Genomic DNA, 20852 nt, shown 5'->3' on the forward strand with positions numbered 1-20852 from the left:
GGGCACTAGAAAGTAATCTGAAGCCATAAGAAGAAATAAAGAAGACTTTATTTGTTATTTGTTTTATTTATATGTTAAAGGTAATTACAGGGAAGTGACTGTGCCTCAAGGAATTGAGCTCCCATTTACCATATTGGAGGACCCAGATTCGATTCCCAGGACCTCCTGGGAAAAAAAAGAAAAAAGGCATCCCAGACCTGCATGAAGAGGCACAGGCCTCCATGTGGCAAAGCGACACACCAAAAAAATGACACAAGCAGATAGAAAAAAAAATAAAATAAAAAATTTTTTTAATTTAAAAAAGAATAAAAAATAAAGGTAACTACATAGATAAATATTAAGTTGGTACAATAGGAATTGCAGTTTTGGATAGTGGATTTTAAATCATTATAACTAGGCTCAAACACACCTTTATTAATCAAAATAGGAACCATTACAAATCTACACATTTTTGCCAATGAGAAATAGGTTTGTTTATTCCTATAGCATAAAAATCCATGCTTCGGGTTTCAACGAACTCTTAGAAAGCATTTAATGCATCCTGCTGGTTGTGAAATCATTTTCCCTGCAAAAAGTTGTCGAGATACTTAAAGAAGTGGTAGTCATTTGGTGAGAGGTCAGGTGAATATGGCAGATGAGGCAAAACTTCGTAGCCCAATTCGTTCAACTTTTGAAGCGGTGGTTGTGCGAAGTGTGGTCAGCCATTGTCGTGGAGAAGAATCAGGCCCATTCTGTTGACCAATGCCGCCTACAGGCATTGCAATTTTTGGTGCATCTCATCAATATGCTGAGCATACTTCTAAGGTGTAATGGTTTCGCCGGGATTCAGAAAGCTATAGTGGATCAGACCGGCAGCAGACCACCAAACAGGGACCATGACCTTTTTTTGGTACAAATTTGGCTTTGGGAAGTGCTTCGGAGCTTCTTTTCAGTCCAACCACTGAGTTAGTCATTGCCGGTTGTCGTATAAAATCCACTTTTTGTCACAAGTCACAACTGATCAAGAAATGGTTTGTTGTTGTTGCAAAGGAGAAGACGACACTTTAAAATGACAATTTTTAAAATTTTCAGTCAGTTCACAAGGCACCCACTTATTGAGCTTTTTCACCTTTCCAATTTGCTTCAAATGCCAAATGACCATAGAATGGTTGACATTGAGTTCTTCAGCAACTTCTTAGGTAGTTGTAAGAGGATCAGCTTTGATGATTGCTCTCAAATGGTCATTGTCAACTTCCACTAGCCAGCCACTATACTCATCATCTTTAAGGCTCTCATCTCCTTTGCAAAACTTCTTGAATCACCACTGCACAGTATATTTGTTAGCAGTTCCTGGCCAAATGCATTTTTGATGATCCAAGTTGTCTCTGCTGCTTTACGACCCATTTTGAAAGCAAATTAGAAAACTGCTTGAATTTGCTTTTTGTCTAACATCATTTCCATAGTCTAAAATAAATATAAAATAAACAGCAAGTAATAAGTCATTAGCAAAAAAACATAAAGCGAGAAATACACATTAAAATGATGTATAACATAACAACATTTAAGAATGTATTCTAATATCACATGGCAAATTTCAACAACACAAAACCGCAATTACTTTTGCACAAACTAATATAAAGTCCTATATTACTGTACTTCTAATTTGTAACTGCTTCCCCCCATATGACTTAAGCAAAGGTGTAAAACATAAAAATTTATGTTATGTATAAAAATGTAATCTGAGCCAATACCATTATTAAAGGGGACAGGTGAAGATGTATAGGAGTAGAGTATTTGTATAACACTGAAACTATATTAGTACTATTCAAACTAGGTTGTTAGTTTAAGATATTCACCGTAATAAAAGGGTAACCACAAAGGAAATAACTAAAAAACACAGAGAGAAGTAAAGAAAAAGGGAATCAAAATGGTCACTATAAAAAAATCAACTAAATGCAAAAAAGGCAGTAACAGTAATTAAGAGCAAAAAAAATATAAAAATATAGAAAACAAATAGCTAAATGGATGCAGAAGTAAATCCTTATTAATTACCTTAAATGTAAATGAATTAAACTCTGCTATAAAAAGACACAGATTGGCAGATGGAATAAACAAATATGAACCATCTATATGTTTTCTACATGAATTTAGATACAAAGACACAAAAAGGTTGAAGGTAAAAGGATGGAAAAATATATTCTGTGATAATAGTGACTAAAAAAGAATCAGGGTGGCTATATTACTGTCAGACTAAATAGACTCAGTCAAAAAGGTTACAAGAGACAAAGAAAGGTATTATATTTGATAAAATGTTCAATTCAGCAAGCAGATATAACTATTATAAATATATATGCACCTAACCACAGAGCCAAAGCAAAATTTGACAGAATTAAGGGGAGAAAGAGATAATTCTACAATAATAGCTGGAGACTTCAATACATTGTTTTCAATAATTGATAGAATATCTAGACAGAAGATCAACTATAGTATGATTTGTCTTATGTTAAACATTTAGAATAAGCAAATTCAAAGAGAAAGCAGAATAGCGGTTACCAAGGGCTGAGGGAAAAAAGGGATGGGGACTTATTGCTTAATGGACAATAAATCACATTGTAAGTATAAACTATCTGGCATGGTCCAAGATCTTAGGTATATAAAAATACTCCAATCAAGCAGGATATTCCATGGACTCAGAGGTTATCTCCCAGGAGCCAGGTCAAGGACCAGGCCTTTCTTTGAAATGTACAGGGTTTGAATTCCCTAAGCCTGCTGAGTTAACCCTTTACTGCACACTTTTATTAGTAGAAAATTAAATAAAGCTATGTTAAAAAAAAAAAAAAAAAAGAGGGGACTAGAAAGAACAAACCAACCAACAGTTTGAATGGGTTCATCTGGGGTGTCTTAAAATATACTGTTATAATTTGGGGTCTCTACAAATTTATATACCTACAGCATAAACTATTCTAAAATCAGAAATAAAAAATCAGAAAACCACAGTTATAATCAACATACACTCTTAGACTCATTCTAACACGTTTTACGAAGCAGCAACGAACTTTGGTAGGATTATGTCTTTACAAGAAGGCAGTCCAGAAACCTGGGACAGGGAGCTTGCTCACACACGACCTGACAAGATGCTGAATTCAACCTCAATGCTTTTATCTCAAATTACCTTAAATAGATTCCTTACCCAAACAGCCAATGTACCCTCAAAGCTTATGCAAAAAAGCCAAAGAGGGGAAGAGGATGGGCATGTGAGGGAGATTTGTACCTACACTGGCAATGGTGAGAGAGGTAGGAGCAGAGGAGATTAAAGAGTTTTTAAAATAAGAATCATTTTCCTTTACCCCCTCTTGCCTCCAAAACTAAGCATCTCTAAGTTATGTTTTAATTGCCCATGACTGACAAGCACAAATCACCAGTCTACAAGTATCAGAACATTATCCACAGAAACCTCTGAATGGGGGGGTGTCCTGACCAACATAAACAGGGTTCAGTGCAGTTCTGCCTTGAGGCAGATGGATGGAAAAGCATGACTTTTTAAAAATTTTCTTCCTCTAGAATTTTATTTTTCCTTTGCAGCAAGACAGATCTCTACAGAGGAAAAGTAATACTCCTAAGACTTTTCTGAGTGTGTGGCAACACTGAGAGGCATGAAAATGATATATGCACTTAGCTTTTATGTCCATCCTACAAACTATGCAAAACTGAAACTAGTTTCCTAAAAACAAACTGCTCCTGGATTCCCTAAACAGTCTCTGCCACTTTCCCTGGCTCTGTAAACATTAACAATAGAGCATGTCACCGGGAATAAAACACAACCACATAATAGTGGTAAACACATGCTAGTGCATTTATGGGGAATAAATGTCAAAATAAAGCAGGAATATTTATTTTCGATGTGGGAGATGGTGATCCTGTGTATCAATTCCCCATTATGCTGAATTGATTCCAGTTTTGCCTAATCACTAAAATATGTCACAATCATCACTTTGGATGAATATGGCTGTCACAGTGACAGAATCTACGATGACCTTCCATAAGATCTAGCTTCCAGACACTTAAGACTTCACAATCTCCTCCATTCTAAGGTTCCATTTACCTAGGACAGAGACAGGCACAATGGGGTATAGAAAGCTGACAAGCTTCTATTCCCAACAGGCTTGCACAAGCAAGCCCATCTCCTCTCTCGGCCTCTTGGCATTTCAGAGAAGCTGGACCTCGAGTCCTTTCCAGAACCCTAAAGTCCTGTCATTTAGTCCCTTCTGAAAGTTGCTTAAAGTGGCATAAAGGAAGCAGCTAATTTACAGTCCTATTCTTTTAATCTTGGTCAGCCAGATTTTCACAGACATCAGTTTATTTTGCCTCATAATATATTAAACAAAACAATAGTACCAGAGTCAGCTCCAAGGCAGCAACTCACTCTCCAGGCTTCAGCTGGCATTTATAAACTGATCCTATTTCTCTCTTGTGTTTTATGTTATCAGCTAAACGTGTCAACTTAAATTATTGCCTTGGAACCAAATCAGAGTTATCTATTACTCTAGTATGTGTACATTTCTGAAGCTTTGTACCTATATCAAGTTTTGCAAGGGCAGAAAACAAGACCATAAATAAACAAATGGAAAACAGAATATGTTACCATTACTTTAGTAACAGAAGCTAAAAGTCAAATGCATTACACAGAAAGCCACTAAAATGGTTGAATATATAGACCTTGGGAACAGCAAAAGCTTGATACTGATACAGTCATTGTGCTTTACCCCATCCTGCGACCAATCTCTGGGCTGCAGTACCTCAGGGCTTCTCCATTTAGAAGCGCAAATGATTATTCCTTGAGCCTTGACATGTGGGTAGAAATTGGAAAAACTGGGGCCACATGTCAAAAATGTCAGATTTATAGTCACCGCATTATTTCACCAGTGCAGTGATTAGGAAACAAATTTTCCATCAATTGATACAGCTAATGGTCGCTCTTATACAAAGACCTTTGAGACACACCTGAGCATTGAAAGAGCCTCTTGCAAAAAGGAAAAATCTATTCGTCTCTCAGGGCTAACTCTGGTTCTTTAAGCATCCCCTGCCCCATATACAATCTCAAAACAAATTGTTTCCCAAATTTTGATGGGATTTCCTGTTTCTAAATACATGATACTTTTAGGAACAAAGCATGTTACAATTAATTCCTTCTTTGGTTCCAAAATAAACAAAATTACTTAGAAATTATAGAAGTTTTAAACTATGACATGTATTACATTTTCCCCAAATTTCTTTTATCCAATCCCCAAGACTCTCTCATTATTTCACATTTTTAGATATTTTACATATTTCACAAGTACCAGTTAAATATTCTCCATGACATTCAATTACAAGCTCACAGTGGCCAGAGACAATGATTTATTAAACTAATTTTTGTACAGTTCCCAGCAGGGCAGCATGTCCCATAAAGGACAGCTGCTGACTGTAGACTCAGTGGAATGGAGGGGACATTCCTATGATCGCTAGGGAGATACTGAGGCCTCAAAGAAAAATTATTATCTGACAGACCACCCATCAAGTGGAACCGGTGCTTCTCTAAGCTCTCATCAGCTTTTCCTAACTAAAATTCTAATAAGTACAAATTCAGGAAAAGAAGCCAGAGTTCCAATCCACCAAAAAAACTCCATTTCCCATAACTGCTCCTCTCTGGATTGTGATTCCAATCTAGCAACCTTTTTAATTTTCTCTAGGGATTTATTGTTTAATGCCCATAGCTTTTCCTAATAGCTACCATCACTTCCTGAGCCCAGTCAATGAGGTCTCACTGCACAATAGAAGGAATTTCCCACAAAGCCTGCCCTCTGAATAAACCTGCCATCAGCCTAAAAGGCAAAGCAGTAGACACAGTTCCATCAAGACGCAACCAAGCAGTCTGCTGCCTTTATTTGAGTCAAATGTACAAGCAGTAGCTCTGAATTTTGAAAAACAGACACAGAAAACTTATACACAAACTATCTGGATAGGTAAGTGGTCACTGATATAATGAGATTGGAGAGGTATCAGGGAAATGCTCGAAACCCCAAAACTCCCCAAAATCCTACTAATTAAATCTCATTGTTAGAGAAAAATTTATTTGGATCAAATCTTCAGCTTACACTAGGAGAAAAAATAGGCTTTAGTGCACCTAAGAGGAGGGGATGGCAGGGTGGAAGGAATGCTTTATACGAGTGTGCTTCCCTTTGTCCTCATTCCCTCTAAGGCACCCCAAGCAAACCAAAGCACAGAGCAAGGAGATATATATCTAGAGGGGATGCTCGGAGAGGGAAAGATGTGGTATGAGCCCAGGGATCCTCCATGCAGCAAAGATGTCCCTCTAGGGTCACTTGTGTAATGTGGCTATATTTTTCCATGTAAAATCTCACATTTACACTTCTGGGTACCAAAACAAACAATATTTGGTTTCTATACATGCTTGTGTCTCTACTTTGCCTGAAAAAAATTACAAGGAAGTTATAATTGCCCAAAAGACAAAAAAGCTTCTCAGTCTCTCATGGAAATTTCTAGGGAACAAAGAATTCCCTTTGTTTCTAGAACCACATTAACTCTCCTGGAACCCTTTAGTCCTGATTTTCAAAATCTAGGTCCTTCCTAACATCTAAGCATCTTCCCAGCTGGACCTCCAGATTTCATCAGACCTATTTTCTCCACACTTCCCTATTGGGGAAGAGTCAGAGTAGCAGGAGAAGGCCAGAAGCAACCTACAGAGGCCAATCATGTGCTCAGACTCGCCTCTGTTGTGAAGCTCATCCTCACAACCAGCATGTCAACTCCTCACCATTCCCAGCAGATGGATAACCACAACCACAAAATATGCCAGGCAGCTAGAGGCAGAGGACCTAAGCACTGAGAATCTTAGCTAAAAAATATCTAGCACTTTTCACTTGATGACTTCAAATTAATAAACAGCAAAATATTAAATAATGACCACCAAGCAGCTGTTTAAGAGACATACAGACTAGACAGTATAGACTAGAAAGACACAGGGCTCTCTTCTCTCTCAGAAAAGAGCTAGAGGACAGGCAAAAACGGCCTGGGTTTAGGACACCAGAAGAAGGCTGGACACCGGACAGCACCCAGAAGAAAGAGGAACAAAGGAAAAGAATCACGACAGCAAAACAATGAGTCAAAAGTAGCAGCTGCTACTGCCAACACCCTCCCCCACACTAAAGACACTTCAGAATTCTCAGGCTGCTGGGCCGGCAGCTATAGATATAGGGGTCCCAGGATTCACCTCCCCAGGAAAGGTAAAGAGAGTGACACAGCCTGAGGCTCATTCAGGTTCTGACCCACCAATTTGGTCTGCTGGGTCCCAGAAGCCCTTCCAAGTCGGGGGGGGGGGGGGGGGGGGCTACCCCACTGTTGGCCTTTGGAGCCAGTTTGGGACTAGAAATCAGAGATTAATGCAATCCAACCCTCTCGATCTCCCTCTCTATAACCGGGACTGATTGTTGAAGACGCACCTCCACAAAAAGGGCAGAGAGAGGGACACAGCCTAAGGCTGACTCACCTTTTGACCCACAATTTGGTCTGCTGTGTACAACAAGCCCTTCTAGGATGGGTGGGATGCACCACTGTTTGCCTTGAGAGCCAGCTGGGGACTAAAGAGATCCAGGACTGAAGAGATCAGACCCTCTTGATCTCCCTCTCTACTAACCGGGACTGATTGTAGAGGTGCAGAAGGGAGTCAAATTAATTCCTATCCGGGAAAAGGGAGGGGGCTTCCAATGAAGGTTGGAGAACCCTCTCTGAGACAGTTTGAATTACAAGGCTCTTAACCTCCAAGCTGAATCCTCTTAGGCATTGATCAGTCTGTGTTGCAGCAAACATATTCTAACCAGACACTGAACTGAGAGGGGTACCACAGAGTATCATGTTTGGAAATTAAAAGTATGTGAGAGGCTTTTCTGGTCTTTATGGCCCTAGAAAGCAGCTCTACAACACATTACTGGGTCCAGAACCCAGTTTTGAGCAACTAACAGGGATAATCCTAAAGACCTAGGTTGAACCAAGAATCAAAGAACAGGAAACCAGACATGGCTCAAGGAATTGGGCTCCCGTCTACCATATAGAAGGCCCCAGGTTTGATTCCCAGGGCCTTCTGATGAAAGCGAGCTAGTCCATGCAGTGAGCTGGCCCATGAGGAGAGCTGGCCCACGAGGAGAGCTGGAATCACAAGATGACATAACAGTGGAGACACAGAGGAGGAACAATGGAATATGCAGCGAACCAGAGAGCTGAGGTAGCTCAAGTAATTGAGTACTGCTCTCCCACATCAAAGGTCCTAGGGTTGGTTCTTGGTGCCTCCTAAAAGAGAAGACAATTAAGAAAAGACAAGCAGACACAGACAGTACCTGGCAAATGGGCACAGAGAACAGTGAACAAGTGCAAAAAACAGAATGGGGAAGGAAGGGAATAAATAAAAAACAAATCTTAAAAAAAAAAAAATTGAAGAACAGCAATAACAGCCTCCCACCATTAAATCCCAATGAAAGAGAGAAATTGAGCATCTGAACAAACTCATCATCCTAATCAGATACTTACATATCATCAAAAAATAACAAGCCTTACTATGAAAATGGAACACGTGGCCCAAGAAAAGGAACACATCAAAGCCCCAGAAAAGATGCAGGATTTGTAACAACTAATTAATGAGATGCACACGAATTTCCCAAATCAACTTAATGAGTTAAAAGAAGAATTTGGTTTCTTGTTTTTTTGTTTTTTAATTTTTTATTGATTTTGTAAAAATATTACATTAAAAAAAAAAATTATATGAGGTCCCATTCAACCCCACCACCCCCACCCCACCACTCCCCCCCCAGCAACACTCACTCCCTTCATCATGACACATCCATTGCATTTGGTAAGTACATCTCTGGGCATCTCTGCACCTCATGGTCAATGGTCCACATCATGGCCCTTACTCTCCCACATTCCATCCAGTGGTCCCTGGGAGGATTTACAATGTCCAGTGATTGCCCCTGAAGCACCATCTAGGGCAACTCCAAGTCCCAAAGGCGCCTCCACATCTCATCTCTTCCTGCCATTCCCCATATCCATCAGCCACCATGTCCACTTTTCCCATTCCAATGCCACCTTTTCTCTGTGGGCCTTGGATTGGTTGTGCCTGTTGCACCTCTATGTGAGGAGGCTCAGATTCCACATAGATACTGGATGCAATCCTCCTGCTTTCAGTTGTAGGCACTCTAGGCTCCAAGGTGTGGTGGTTGTCCTTCTTCAACTCCATCTTAGCTGAGTGAGGTGAGTCCAATAAATCAGACTGTAGGAGCTGGAGTCTGTTGACACTCAGGGCCTGGCTATCCTATTGTCAGTCCAGAGATTCAAATCCCCTAAATATATCTTAAACCCCAACACCAACTACAATTCCAGTAAAGTAGGATGAAAGTCTTATGAAAAGAGATCCCATCTGAGTCCAGTTCCATCACGCAGAAACACCAGCTCCAAAGAAGGGCCATCTGACATGGCAGTGAACCCCGTCTGCCATGACCATAGAATCCATGGGTCTCTTTAGCCCTCAAAGGAACCAACACCTGGGGATTGCATCCACTCCATCTGTCTCCCAGACTCTGCTCAGCTGTGCACAGGGGCAATCCTTCTGACAGCCTCCAGACTCTTTTTTAGAGACTCGTAGCCATATAAACTCATTTCTGCTTTCTATTTCCCCCTTACATTAGGTCGAACAGCATTTTAAGGTCATATTATTATATGTAGACAGGGATATTCTGCTGATCCGCATTGAATCTTTAATTCAAGGTCATTTTCTAGTTCCATCTTCAGCTGGTATTTGGTAGTGATCCCTCGGTGCCAGGGAGGCTCATCCCCGGGTGTCATGTCTCATGCTGGGGGGAATGCACTGCATCTACATGTTGAGTTTGGCTTCGAGACTGGCCACATTTGAGTAACATGAAGGCTGTCAGGAGGAAATTCCCAGGCACAGTGCTGCTCTAGGCCTTGTTCTTATTTCAGGCATATAGGCTCACAAGCATAGTCATTAGTATCATGCTCTCCCTGTTGGACCCTCATTCCTTCCTGGTCCTTACCGTTGCACCTGGGGGATTGCCACTGTTCCCTAGGGACCACGACAGAGCACCTCCAGCCAGGAACTCAGTACCCCCCCAGCTGTAGTTTTTAATTGTTGCCACTATGAGTATATCCAAACATTACCATGCACCCTGGACATATGCCCTGTACAGCTCCCTGTCAGCCATATATCACCTGTCGATAGTATCCTATACCAGTATTCCTCCGCTGCCATTGTTGAACCACTCTGTGATCCAAAACTTCCTGAAAATTGAAGCCCAATATAATGTCAGGTTCCCTTACTAGTAAAATGGCATATAGCGATGGGTTTAAAGGTTAGATATTGAATATGTGTTGACTTGGAAAAATTCTACATCCTATCTTTTTTTTTTCCTAATTATTGAACTTCTCTTCACAAGAGCCCTAGTCCACAGTAATTCATATATACAATATACAGTACTCCCCCACATCTACCATTAAACCTTTCCCTTCCACAGCGATGTTCTTATAACTTATTCATATCATATTTACTTAAAGTGATGTACAGACTCTGAGACAATAGCTTTCAAACAAGGTGTCATCCGTGCTTACATTGTGTTCCATACTTTAGGATATACAGTTTTCTAAATTTTTAGTTATCCTATGTTTTACATTGTGGTTTACTTTATTAGTCTGTCGTCCCCTATATGTTTATGGTGTAATATTACATGTTTTAAAAGAAGAATTTGAAAACCTGAATAGAAAAGTAACAGAGCTCATGGGAATGAAAGACATGATAGGGGAGATCAAAAACAAATTAAAGGCATACAACAGCAGACTCAAAATGACAGAAGAAAGAATAAGTGATTCCACAGACAGAACAGCTGAAGTTGAAAAGAGAAAAAAAGAATGGGAAAAATTGAGCAGGGGAGTTGAATGGCAACATGAAACACAAAAACATACATGTCGTGGGAGTTCCAAAAGCAGAAGAGAAGGGGGAAGGGGCAGAAAGAGTATTCGAGGAAATCATAGCTGAAAATTTCCCAACTCTCACAAAAGAAATGAACTTACATGTCCAAGAAGCACACCATACCCCAATCAAAATAAATCCAAACAGACCTACTCCAAGACACGTACTACTCAGAATGTCAAATGTCAAAGATAAAGAGAAAATTCTCAGAGCAGCAAGGAAGAAGCAAACCATCATGTACAAGGGATGTCCAGTAAGACTTACTGCAGATTTCTCATCAGAAACCATATAGGCAAGAAGACAGAGGTATGATAAATTAAGATACTGAAAGGTAAAAATTGCCAGCTGAGAAAACTTTATCCAGGAAAACTGTCCTTCAGATATGAAGGTAAGTATAAAATATTCACAACCAAACAGAAACTTGAGAGGTCATAAAAAATAAAAAATCCACCCATGCAGGAAATACTAAAGGAAGCCTTAGAGTCTGAAAGGAAAGAACAGGAGAGAGAGGCTTAGAGGAGAGAAGAGAAGAAAGAATAGTAGAATGGATGACCAAAAGAGTGACAGAACAGAGGTGTCCCCCGCGTAGGGGAGCCCCACGCGCAAGGAGTGCACCCGTAAGGAGAGCCGCCCAGCGCGAAGGAGGGAGCAGCCTGCCAAGGAATGGCGCTGCCCACACTTCCTGTGCCGCTGACGACAACAGAAGCGGACAAAGAAACAAGACGTAGCAAAAAAAAAGACACAGAAAACAGACAACCGGGGGAGGGGAGGGGAATTAAATAAATAAAAAATAAATCTTAAAAAAAAAAAAAAAGAGTGACAGATGAAAATAAGATGTGACATATGAAAACTAAAGAATAAAATGGTGGAAATAAATAAGGCATTTACAGTAATATAATTGAATGTGAATGGATTAAGCTCCCAAATCAAAAGATATATGCTGACAGAATGGATAAAAAAATATGAGCCATCTATATGCTGGTTACAAGAGACTCACCTTAGATCCAGGGATACAAACCTGTGGCAGTTTGATATTATTAATGAATTTCAAAAAGAGATACTGGTCTGTTCCTCTGAGCATGATACACTTTAATTGGTTTAAATTCAAAGGTTTTACATTTACTTGATTAAATCAAGATTAGGGCTTTGATTTGACCACAGCTTTGTACTGACCACACCATTAGGGAGACTCAGCTGAATCCCTGCTTCCTTTGTGAGCTAAATAAATGGACACTCAACCAAGGATACACACAGAAGCAGATATGCAAGAGAAGAGAGAAAGCGCCACAGACACAGAAGATAATTCTGTGCCCCAGGAAGAAAGATGAGCCATTCTCCTGATAAGTTTCCAGCTGACCTTGTAAAGAGAACATAGCAGTTGAGTTTGGAAAGAAGCCCCAGAGGAAAAGAGACAAGCCCTATGCCAGCCTACAGTTAACACTGGAAGAAGCTAGGCCTACAGAGCCTTAAGAGAAAAGAGGAAAGCTGAATCCTAGCAGATAACGTCCACAATCCTGTGGCAATATGTGGCAAAAGACTTTGGGTGACAATGTGGGACATGACTCCCAGATATGAGCCTCCCTGGCACCAAGGGATTACTACCAAGTACCAGCTGGTGATGTGGCTAGAGAACGACCTAGCCACAACTCAGGTCAACTCAGTTGACCTGAGTAAAAGGGTCAACTCAGACCAGCAGAATATCTCAGCCTACATGTAATATCAAGAGTTAAAAATGTTTTTTGACCTTGAATAAAAGGGGGAAATGGAAAGGACAAATGAGTTTATATGGCTATGAGTCTCGAAAAAGAGCCAGGAGGTCATCAGAGGAGTCACCCTTATGCACACCTCAACAGAGTCCCAGAGACAGGTAAAGTAGATACAAGCCCAGGTATTGGTTCTCCTGAGGGCTACAGAGACCCACAGGTTCTATGGTCATGGCAGATGGAGTTCAGTGCCATGTCACTTGACCCTACTTTGGAGTTTGTGTTTCTGAGTGTGATGGAGTTGGACTCAGATGTGATTTTTGTTTACAAGCTTCTCCTGTCACTTTTTCCAGACCTGTGGTTGGCGCTGGGGTTTAGTGTATACTTAGGGGACCTGAATCTCTGGACTGTCCATGTGATAGCCAGGCCCTGAGCCTCAACAGACTTGCAACTCCTACCCTTTGGTTTATTGGACTTACCCCAGCCAACTAACAGGGAGGTGAAGAAGGTCAACCACCACACCAGGAAGCCAAGAGTGCCTACAACTGCAAACAGGAGAACTGCATCCATCATCCAAGTGGAATCTAAGCACCCTCTCAATACAGAGGTGGAGTGGACATAACCATCCCAGGGTCCACAGAATGGAGGAATAGAGTATGGATTAGAGTGGACTTACTGATATTCTATCCTGAAACTATTGTGATTAGTAATGGAAGTAAATGTAGCATTGAGATGGAGAAAGTGACCATGGTAGCTGCTGAGGGTGGGGAGTGGGAAGAAGAGATGTGATGTGTGGGCATTTTAGGGGCTTGGAGTTGTCCTGGGTGGTACTGTGGGGACAGTTGCTGGACATTATGTGTCCTCCTGTAGCCTTGCTGGGTGGGCTGGGGGAGAGTGTAGACTATAATGTGAACCACTGGCCATGTGATCCAGCAGTGCTCAGAGATGTGTTCACCAAGTGCAGTGAGTATCCCATGATGATGGAGGGGGTTGTTGTTGTGGCAGGAGGGGGTATATGAGGACCTCATATTTTTTTAATGTAACATTAAAAAAAGAAAGAAGAAAAAAGAAAGAAAATGTATTTATGAAAGCAAAAAAAAAGACTTTGGGTGAGAAAATACATCTTAGCGTATCTTTCTTTAAAAAAAAAAAAAGATTTATTTTATTTATTTATTCCCCCTGCCCCATTGTTTTTGTGCTTGGTCTGCTCCCTGTGTCCATTTCCTGTGTGCTCTCTGTCTGTTCATCTTCTCTTTAGGAGGCACCGGAGCCACCACATCTCCCTGCTTGTCTCCTTGTTGTGTCATCTTGTTGCATCAGCTCACCATACCTGCCCATCATGCTAGCTTGCTGCCTTGCTCGTCTTCTCCAGAATGCACCAAGAACTGAACCCAGGACCTCCCATGTGATGAGTAAGAGCTCAGTTACTTGAGCCACATCAGCTTTTCTCTTATGGTATCTTTTTTTAAGATTAAAAAAAATTTTTTTTTAATTTCTTTCTCTCCCCTACCCTCCCTCCCATTGTCTGCTGTGTCCATTCACTGTGTGTTCTTCTGTGTCCGCTTGCATTCTTGTCAGTGGCACTGGGAATCTGTGTCTCTTTTTGTTGCATCATCTTGCTGCATCAGCTCTCCGTGTATGTGGTGCCACTCCTGGGTAGGCTGCGCTTTTTTCGCTCAAGGCAGCTCTCCTTGTGGGGGTGTACTTCTTGCGCGTGGGGCTCCCCTACATGGGGGACACCTCTACGTGGCACGGCACTCCTTGCACACATCAGCACTGCATGTGGGCCAGCTCACCACATGGGTCAGCAGGCCCTGGGTTTGCATCCTGTACCTCCCATATAGTAGGCAGATGCTCTATCCACTTCCCTCTTGTGGTATCTTGAGTTGGACTTTTTAGTGTCTTGTAACTTGTAGGCTTTTTCTTTTTTTTTTTTAATCTTACACTTGGTGTATTTTTCCCCCAACCCACCCTATTATTATCATATAATTTATACATGAACATACATAAACAGTACGTGTATAGTAAAAGTTGTGGCTTACAAAGCAAACAAACACAATATCATACAGGGGTCCCATCCATCAACCCACCACAAACACCTTGCATTGCTGTGAGACATTTGTTAAAAATTATCAAAGAATAACATCAAAATCTTACTACTAACTATAGTCCATATCTTACATTTGGTGTATTTTTTCTCCAATTCAACCTATTATTTTTTTAAAATATATTTTTATCGCAGAAGTTGTGAACTTGGAAAACTGTCATGCACACGTGCAGAATTACTATACAACACCCCTCAATCAACACACCACATGACAGTGGAACATTTGTTACAGATCATGAGATAATATCATCAGACTATTACCATTAACCATGGTCCATAGCATACATTGGCAGACTATTTCCATACTCCATTATCAACACAATATATCTTTGACATAGATGCATGAATATTACAGTATCACTGTCAACCACAGTCCATAGGTCACTCCAGTTGTATTTTTCCCATGCTTCTCCACATTCCCATCACCCTGCAATGGTGACATAAATCTGCTCTAGTGCACAAGGACACTCTTCCATCTGTACCATCAAACACAATTCTCATCCACCTTTGGGTTTACTGTGCTATTCAGTTCCTAGATTATGCTCTAGTTTTCTTTCAGTTGACATTTACATCCCTAGACTAACAACTCCAGCCACATTCCATTTATAAATCAGTTGTTACTCACTATAATGTGCTACCATCAACTCTAAATATTTCCACATTTTTACAGTAAAAGCTAATTGAAACTTCTACGTACATTAGGCATCAGTAGGGAAACAGATGTGGCTCAACCAATTGGGCCCCCATCTACCATATAGGAGATCCAGGGTTTGAGTTCCAGGGCCCCTGGTGAGGGAAGCTGGTCCAGGCAGAGTGCCAGCACACTTGGGAAAGCCGCCCCGTGCAGGAGTGCTGGCCAATGTGGAGAGCTGGCGCAGCAAGATGACATAACAAGAGACACAGAGGAGAGAAAATAAGAAGACGTAGCAAAACAGGGGAGCTGAGGTGGCACAAGACAGTAATCACCTCTCTCCCACTCCAGAAGGTCCCATGATCAGTTCCTGGAGCTGCATAAAGAGAATACAAGCAGACACAGAAGAATACACAATGAATGGACACAGAGAGCAGACAATGGGGTGGGGGAAGTGGAAGGGTGGGAGAAATAAATTTTTAAAAAAGTATCAGTAGGGAAACGGACTTTGGCCCAGTGGTTAGGGCGTCCGTCTACCATATGGGAGGTCCGCGGTTCAAACCCCGGGCCTCCTTGACCCGTGTGGAGCTGGCCATGCGCAGTGCTGATGCGCGCAAGGAGTGCCGTGCCACGCAAGGGTGTCCCCCGCGTGGGGGAGCCCCACGCGCAAGGAGTGCGCCCGTGAGGAAAGCCGCCCAGCGTGAAAAGAAAGAGCAGCCTGCCCAGGAATGGCGCCGCCCACACTTCCCGTGCCGCTGATGACAACAGAAGCGGGTGCCGCTGACGACAACAGAAGTGGACAAAGAAACAAGACGCAGCAAACAGACACCAAGAACAGACAACCAGGGGAGGGGGGGAAATTAAATAAAATAAATAAATCTTTAAAAAAAAAAAAAAAAAGTATCAGTAGTCTGTCTTAGTCCTCCTCTTATCTCCTTTAAGAATTCGCCATCTATCATTAGGTCTTGAATATGTTTCCTACACTTTCTTTTAGAAGCTTTATGGTTCTTGCTTTTATATTTAGCTTTTTTGATCCACTCTGAATTAATTTTTGTATAAGATGTTAGACAGGGTCCTCTTTCTTTCTTTTGGCTATGGATATCGAGTTCTCTCAGCACCACTTGTTGAATGGATTGTTCTGCCTGAGCTGGGTGGGTTTGACAGATTTGTCAAAAATCACTTGACCATAGATGTGAGGGTCTGTTTCTGAACCGTCAATTTGGTTCCATTGGTCTATGTGTCTGCCTTTATGCCAGTACCATGCTGTTTTGATCACTGTAGCTAGGTAATATGGTTTAAAGTCCAGAAGTGAGAGTCCCACAATTTCGCTTTTCTTTTTTAAGATGTTTCTGACTATTTGGGAACACTCACCCTTCCAAATAAATTTGATAAACATGTTTTCCATTTAATTAAACAATGCCGGTATAATTTTCTTGGGGAGATTGCATTGAATCTGTGTTTGAAGTTGGGTAGAATTGACATCTTAATAATATTTAGTCTTCTGATCTGTAAGCATGAAATGTTCTTCCAATTATTTAGGTCTTTTTAAATTTCTTTAAACAATGCATTGTAGTTTTCTGAATACAAGTGCTGTACATCATTGGTTAAGTTTATTCCTAAATATTTGATTCTTTTAATTACTGTAAATGGACTTTTTTCCCTGACTTCCTCCTCAGATTGCACATTACTGGTGTCTTCTAAAGTCTATTTCATCTAAGTATAGCTACTCCAGCTTTTATCTTTTCCTTTTTCTTCTTTTTTTTTGGTTACCACGTGCATGGAATATTTTTTTCCAGCTCTTCTCTTTCAATCTATGGTATCCAGGAGTCTCTTGCAGATAGCATATAGGTGGCTCTTATTTTCTTATCCATTCCACCAGTCTTTGTTTTTTGATTGGGGAGTTTACTCCATTAACATTCAATGTGAGTACTATAAAGACAGTTCTTATTTCACCCATTTTGACCTTTGGGTTTATCTGTCATATATTATTTTCACCACTCTTTTGACACTTGTAGTTACTTTTACTGACATAATCTTCATTTCTAGACTCTCTTTTAAGCCTCTCTCTCCTGTCTTTCCTTTTCAAACTGTAGCACACCCTTTAGTATTTCCTGCAAAGCTAGTCTCTTGGTTACAAACTCAGTTTCTGTTTATCTGTGAATAGTCTAAACTTATCCTCATTTTTGAAAGACAATCTTCCAGATACAAGATTCTTGGCATTATCTTTTATTTTTTTAAGATTTATTTATCTCCCCCCCCCCCGACCCACCCACCATTGTCTGCTCTCTGTGTCCATTCACTGTGTGTTTTTCTGTGTCTGCTTGTACTCTCATTAGGTAGCTCCGAGAACCGATCCTGGGAACTTCTGGAATGGGATAGAGGCGATTGTTCTCTTGCACCACCTCAGCTCCCTGATCTGTTGCATCTCTTATTATCTCTTCTCTGTGTCTCTTTTTGTTGCATCATCTTGCTGTGCCAGCCCTCCGTATGGGCCAGCACTCCTGTGTGGGACAGCACTCCTGCACAGGGAGCATTCCTGCATGGATAGTACTCGGCACAGGCCAGCACTCTGCATGGGCCAGCTCACCACACGGGCCAGCTTGCCTTCACCAGGAGGCCCTGGGCATTGAACCCTGGACCTCTTATATGGTAGATAGGAGCCCAACTGCTTGAGCTACATCTGCTTCCCTTGTATCTTAAAATATCATACCACTGTCTTCTTGCCTCCATGGTTTCTAATGAAAAATCAGCACTTAATCTTATTGGGTATCCCTTTTTTTTTTTTAAAGATTTTTTAATTTTTATTTATTTAATCCCCCCCCGCCCCCAGTTGTGTGTTCTCTGTGTCTATTTGCTGCGTCTTGTTTCTTTGTCTGTTTCTGTTGTCGTCAGTGGCACTGGAAGTTTGGGCGGCGCCATTCCTGGGCAGGCTGCACTTTCTTTCCTGCTGGGCGGCTCTCCTCATGGGCGCACTCCTTGCGCGTGGGGCTCCCCTAAGCGGGGGACACCCCTGCGTGGCACGGCACTCCTTGCGCACATCAGCACTGCGCATGGGCCAGCTCCACACGGGTCAAGGAGGCCCAGGGTTTGAACCGCGGACCTCCCATGTGGTAGAGGGACGCCCTAACCAGTGAGCCAAGTCCGTTTCCCTGGGTATCCCTTATATATTATGCATTGCTTTTCTCTTGCTGTTCTCAGAATTCTCTCTTTGTCTTTGGCATTTGACATTCTAATTAGTATGTGTCTCAGAGTTGGTCTATTCAGATTTATTCAGAAGGGAGTATGTTGTGCTTATTGGACATGGATATCTATGCCCTTCAACAGGGTTGGGAAATTAGTATTTCTTCAAATATTCCTTCTGCCCTTTCCCTTCTCTTCTTCTGGGACACCCTAGACACATATATTTGCACGTCTCTTACAGCTGTTTAGTTCCCTGAGATCTTGTTTAATTTTTTCCATTCTTTTCATCTGTTCTTTTGTATGTTCACTTTCAGAGTTCATTTCTTTAAGCTCACCAATTCTTTCTACTGCCTTCCCAAATATGCTGTTATATGAATCCAGTGTACTTTTAATTTCATTTATTGTGCCTTTCATTCCCATAAAATCTGCTATTTTTCTATGTATGGTTTCAAATTCTTTTTTGTGCTCATCCAGTGTCTTCTTAATATCCTCAATCTCTTTAGCCATCTCACTGAATTTATTAAGGAGATTTGTTTGAACATTTATGATCAGTTGTTGCAACTTCTTTATGTCATCTGGAGGCTTATCCTGTTCCTTAAACTGTGCCATATCTTCCTGTTTCTTGGAATGGACTGCAAATTTTTATTGGTGTTTTGGCATCTGGCTTACTAGTTTATTCTGGGTGTAATTTCTCTCTTGAGTATAGGGCTTTCTTGCCCTTTCTCCCTTGTTGGTTGTGTAGTAGAAGCCCAAGATATAGTTGGTGCTATAAGCTGTGGAAGTTCAAGCTGCAAGCATTGCCCCAGAGACTGATGAAGCTTTTCTCACTTTTCTCCTTTGCCAGAGGTAGGGACAGAGCCACAGTCTTATGCAATAATCCAAGTCATGCAGGCTTAGACTGTAGTTATCCAGAGAGACTGATGCAGATTCACACCCCTTCCTCCCCTGCCTGGGGCAAGGATGGAGCTGCAGGTATAGGCAGCACTCTGTGCTGTGCAAGTTCAAAATAACTGCAGTTGCCCCACTAGACTTTTGACTATTCAGCCTGTGCCAGCCAAATGTACCTGCAGTTGCCTGGAGAGGTTGGTGCAGGTCCTGCAAGTTTCCTCCCTGCTGGAGGTGGGGCTGGGGCTTAGGCTAGAGCTGCAATCCAATCTGGATGGAAAGAAGCCGGTCCCTACCAGCCCTGTAATTTTCAGTCCACCCCACTTCACCTAATGCCAAGGGCAGAGTTAAAATGACAGATCTTTCTGACTTAGGAAAATTCAAACTTCAACTGTTCTTAGGATTATACTTTAGCCCACCAAATTTACTAATCAGTAGCTGAGGCTGGTGCCCAACCTTCTCTTCCTCCCCACTTTTAAGTAATGGAGCTACCAATTCCAGCCAGTGTACCATCCATGGAGTGTGGGCACTGGCCTCCACAGCATGGAATGCTCTACTTACAAATCTTCTCTGCAGATGGGCGATCTCCTCTGTTCACTCTTTCAGGAATGTTGCAGGATACTCTTCTCGCCTCCTAGAGCCACCAAACAGGTGTTTTAGAGAGCTATGACTGATTACTAACTGACCTGTAGCATGAGCTAACTCTAGGACCTCCTTATTCTGCCACCATCTTGCTGGTTGTTTCTGTACTGTAAGCTTTTACCCCAAATACCCTTTATAAAAATCAACAAATTTCTGGGACTTTGCATCAGCATTCCATTGGCTGACTAATACATCAGTTGAAGTGAAAGGTTGGAAAGATTCTCCACGGAAATAGTAGCCAAAAAAGAGCAGAGGTAGTTATACTAATATCAGACAAAACAGACTTTAAATGCAAAAAAGTTAAGAGAGATACAGAAGGTCATTATATGTTAATAAAAGAGACAATCTACCAGAAAGATAAACCATAAATATCTATGCACCTAACCAGGATGCCCCAAAATACATGAGACAAACTCTTTCAAAACTGAAGGGAGAAACAGACATCTCTACAATAATCGTTGGAGACTTCAACACACCACTCACATCATTAGATACAACAACCAGATGATCAACAAGGAAACAGAGGGCTTGAACAATATGCTAAACAAGTTAGACCTAACAGACATACACAGAACAGTGCACCCTATCTCAGCAGGTTACACATTCTTCTCAAGTACCCATGGATCTTTCTCCAGGATAGACCACATGTTAGGTCACAATGCAGCTCTATATATAGAAAGAATGAAATTATATAAA

General features: G+C 41.3%; 1 protein-coding gene across 12 annotated transcripts in view; it reads right to left on the minus strand.

Moving 5' to 3' along the window:
* SIL1 (SIL1 nucleotide exchange factor) overlaps positions 1-20852 on the minus strand; it is a 336574-nt gene that overhangs the window by 189712 nt on the left and 126010 nt on the right. For 2 of the 12 annotated variants that reach the window (XM_071218308.1, XM_071218307.1), the window contains exon 4: positions 20076-20148. The exons of the other annotated variants lie outside the window; for them this stretch is intronic. In XM_071218308.1, coding sequence (XP_071074409.1) covers positions 20076-20148 — 73 coding nt within the window. The remainder of the gene's footprint in view (positions 1-20075; positions 20149-20852) is intronic. 12 annotated transcript variants of the gene reach the window in all.

Source organism: Dasypus novemcinctus, chromosome 2 (genome assembly GCF_030445035.2).
Source record: "Dasypus novemcinctus isolate mDasNov1 chromosome 2, mDasNov1.1.hap2, whole genome shotgun sequence".
Taxonomy (NCBI): domain Eukaryota; kingdom Metazoa; phylum Chordata; class Mammalia; order Cingulata; family Dasypodidae; genus Dasypus; species Dasypus novemcinctus.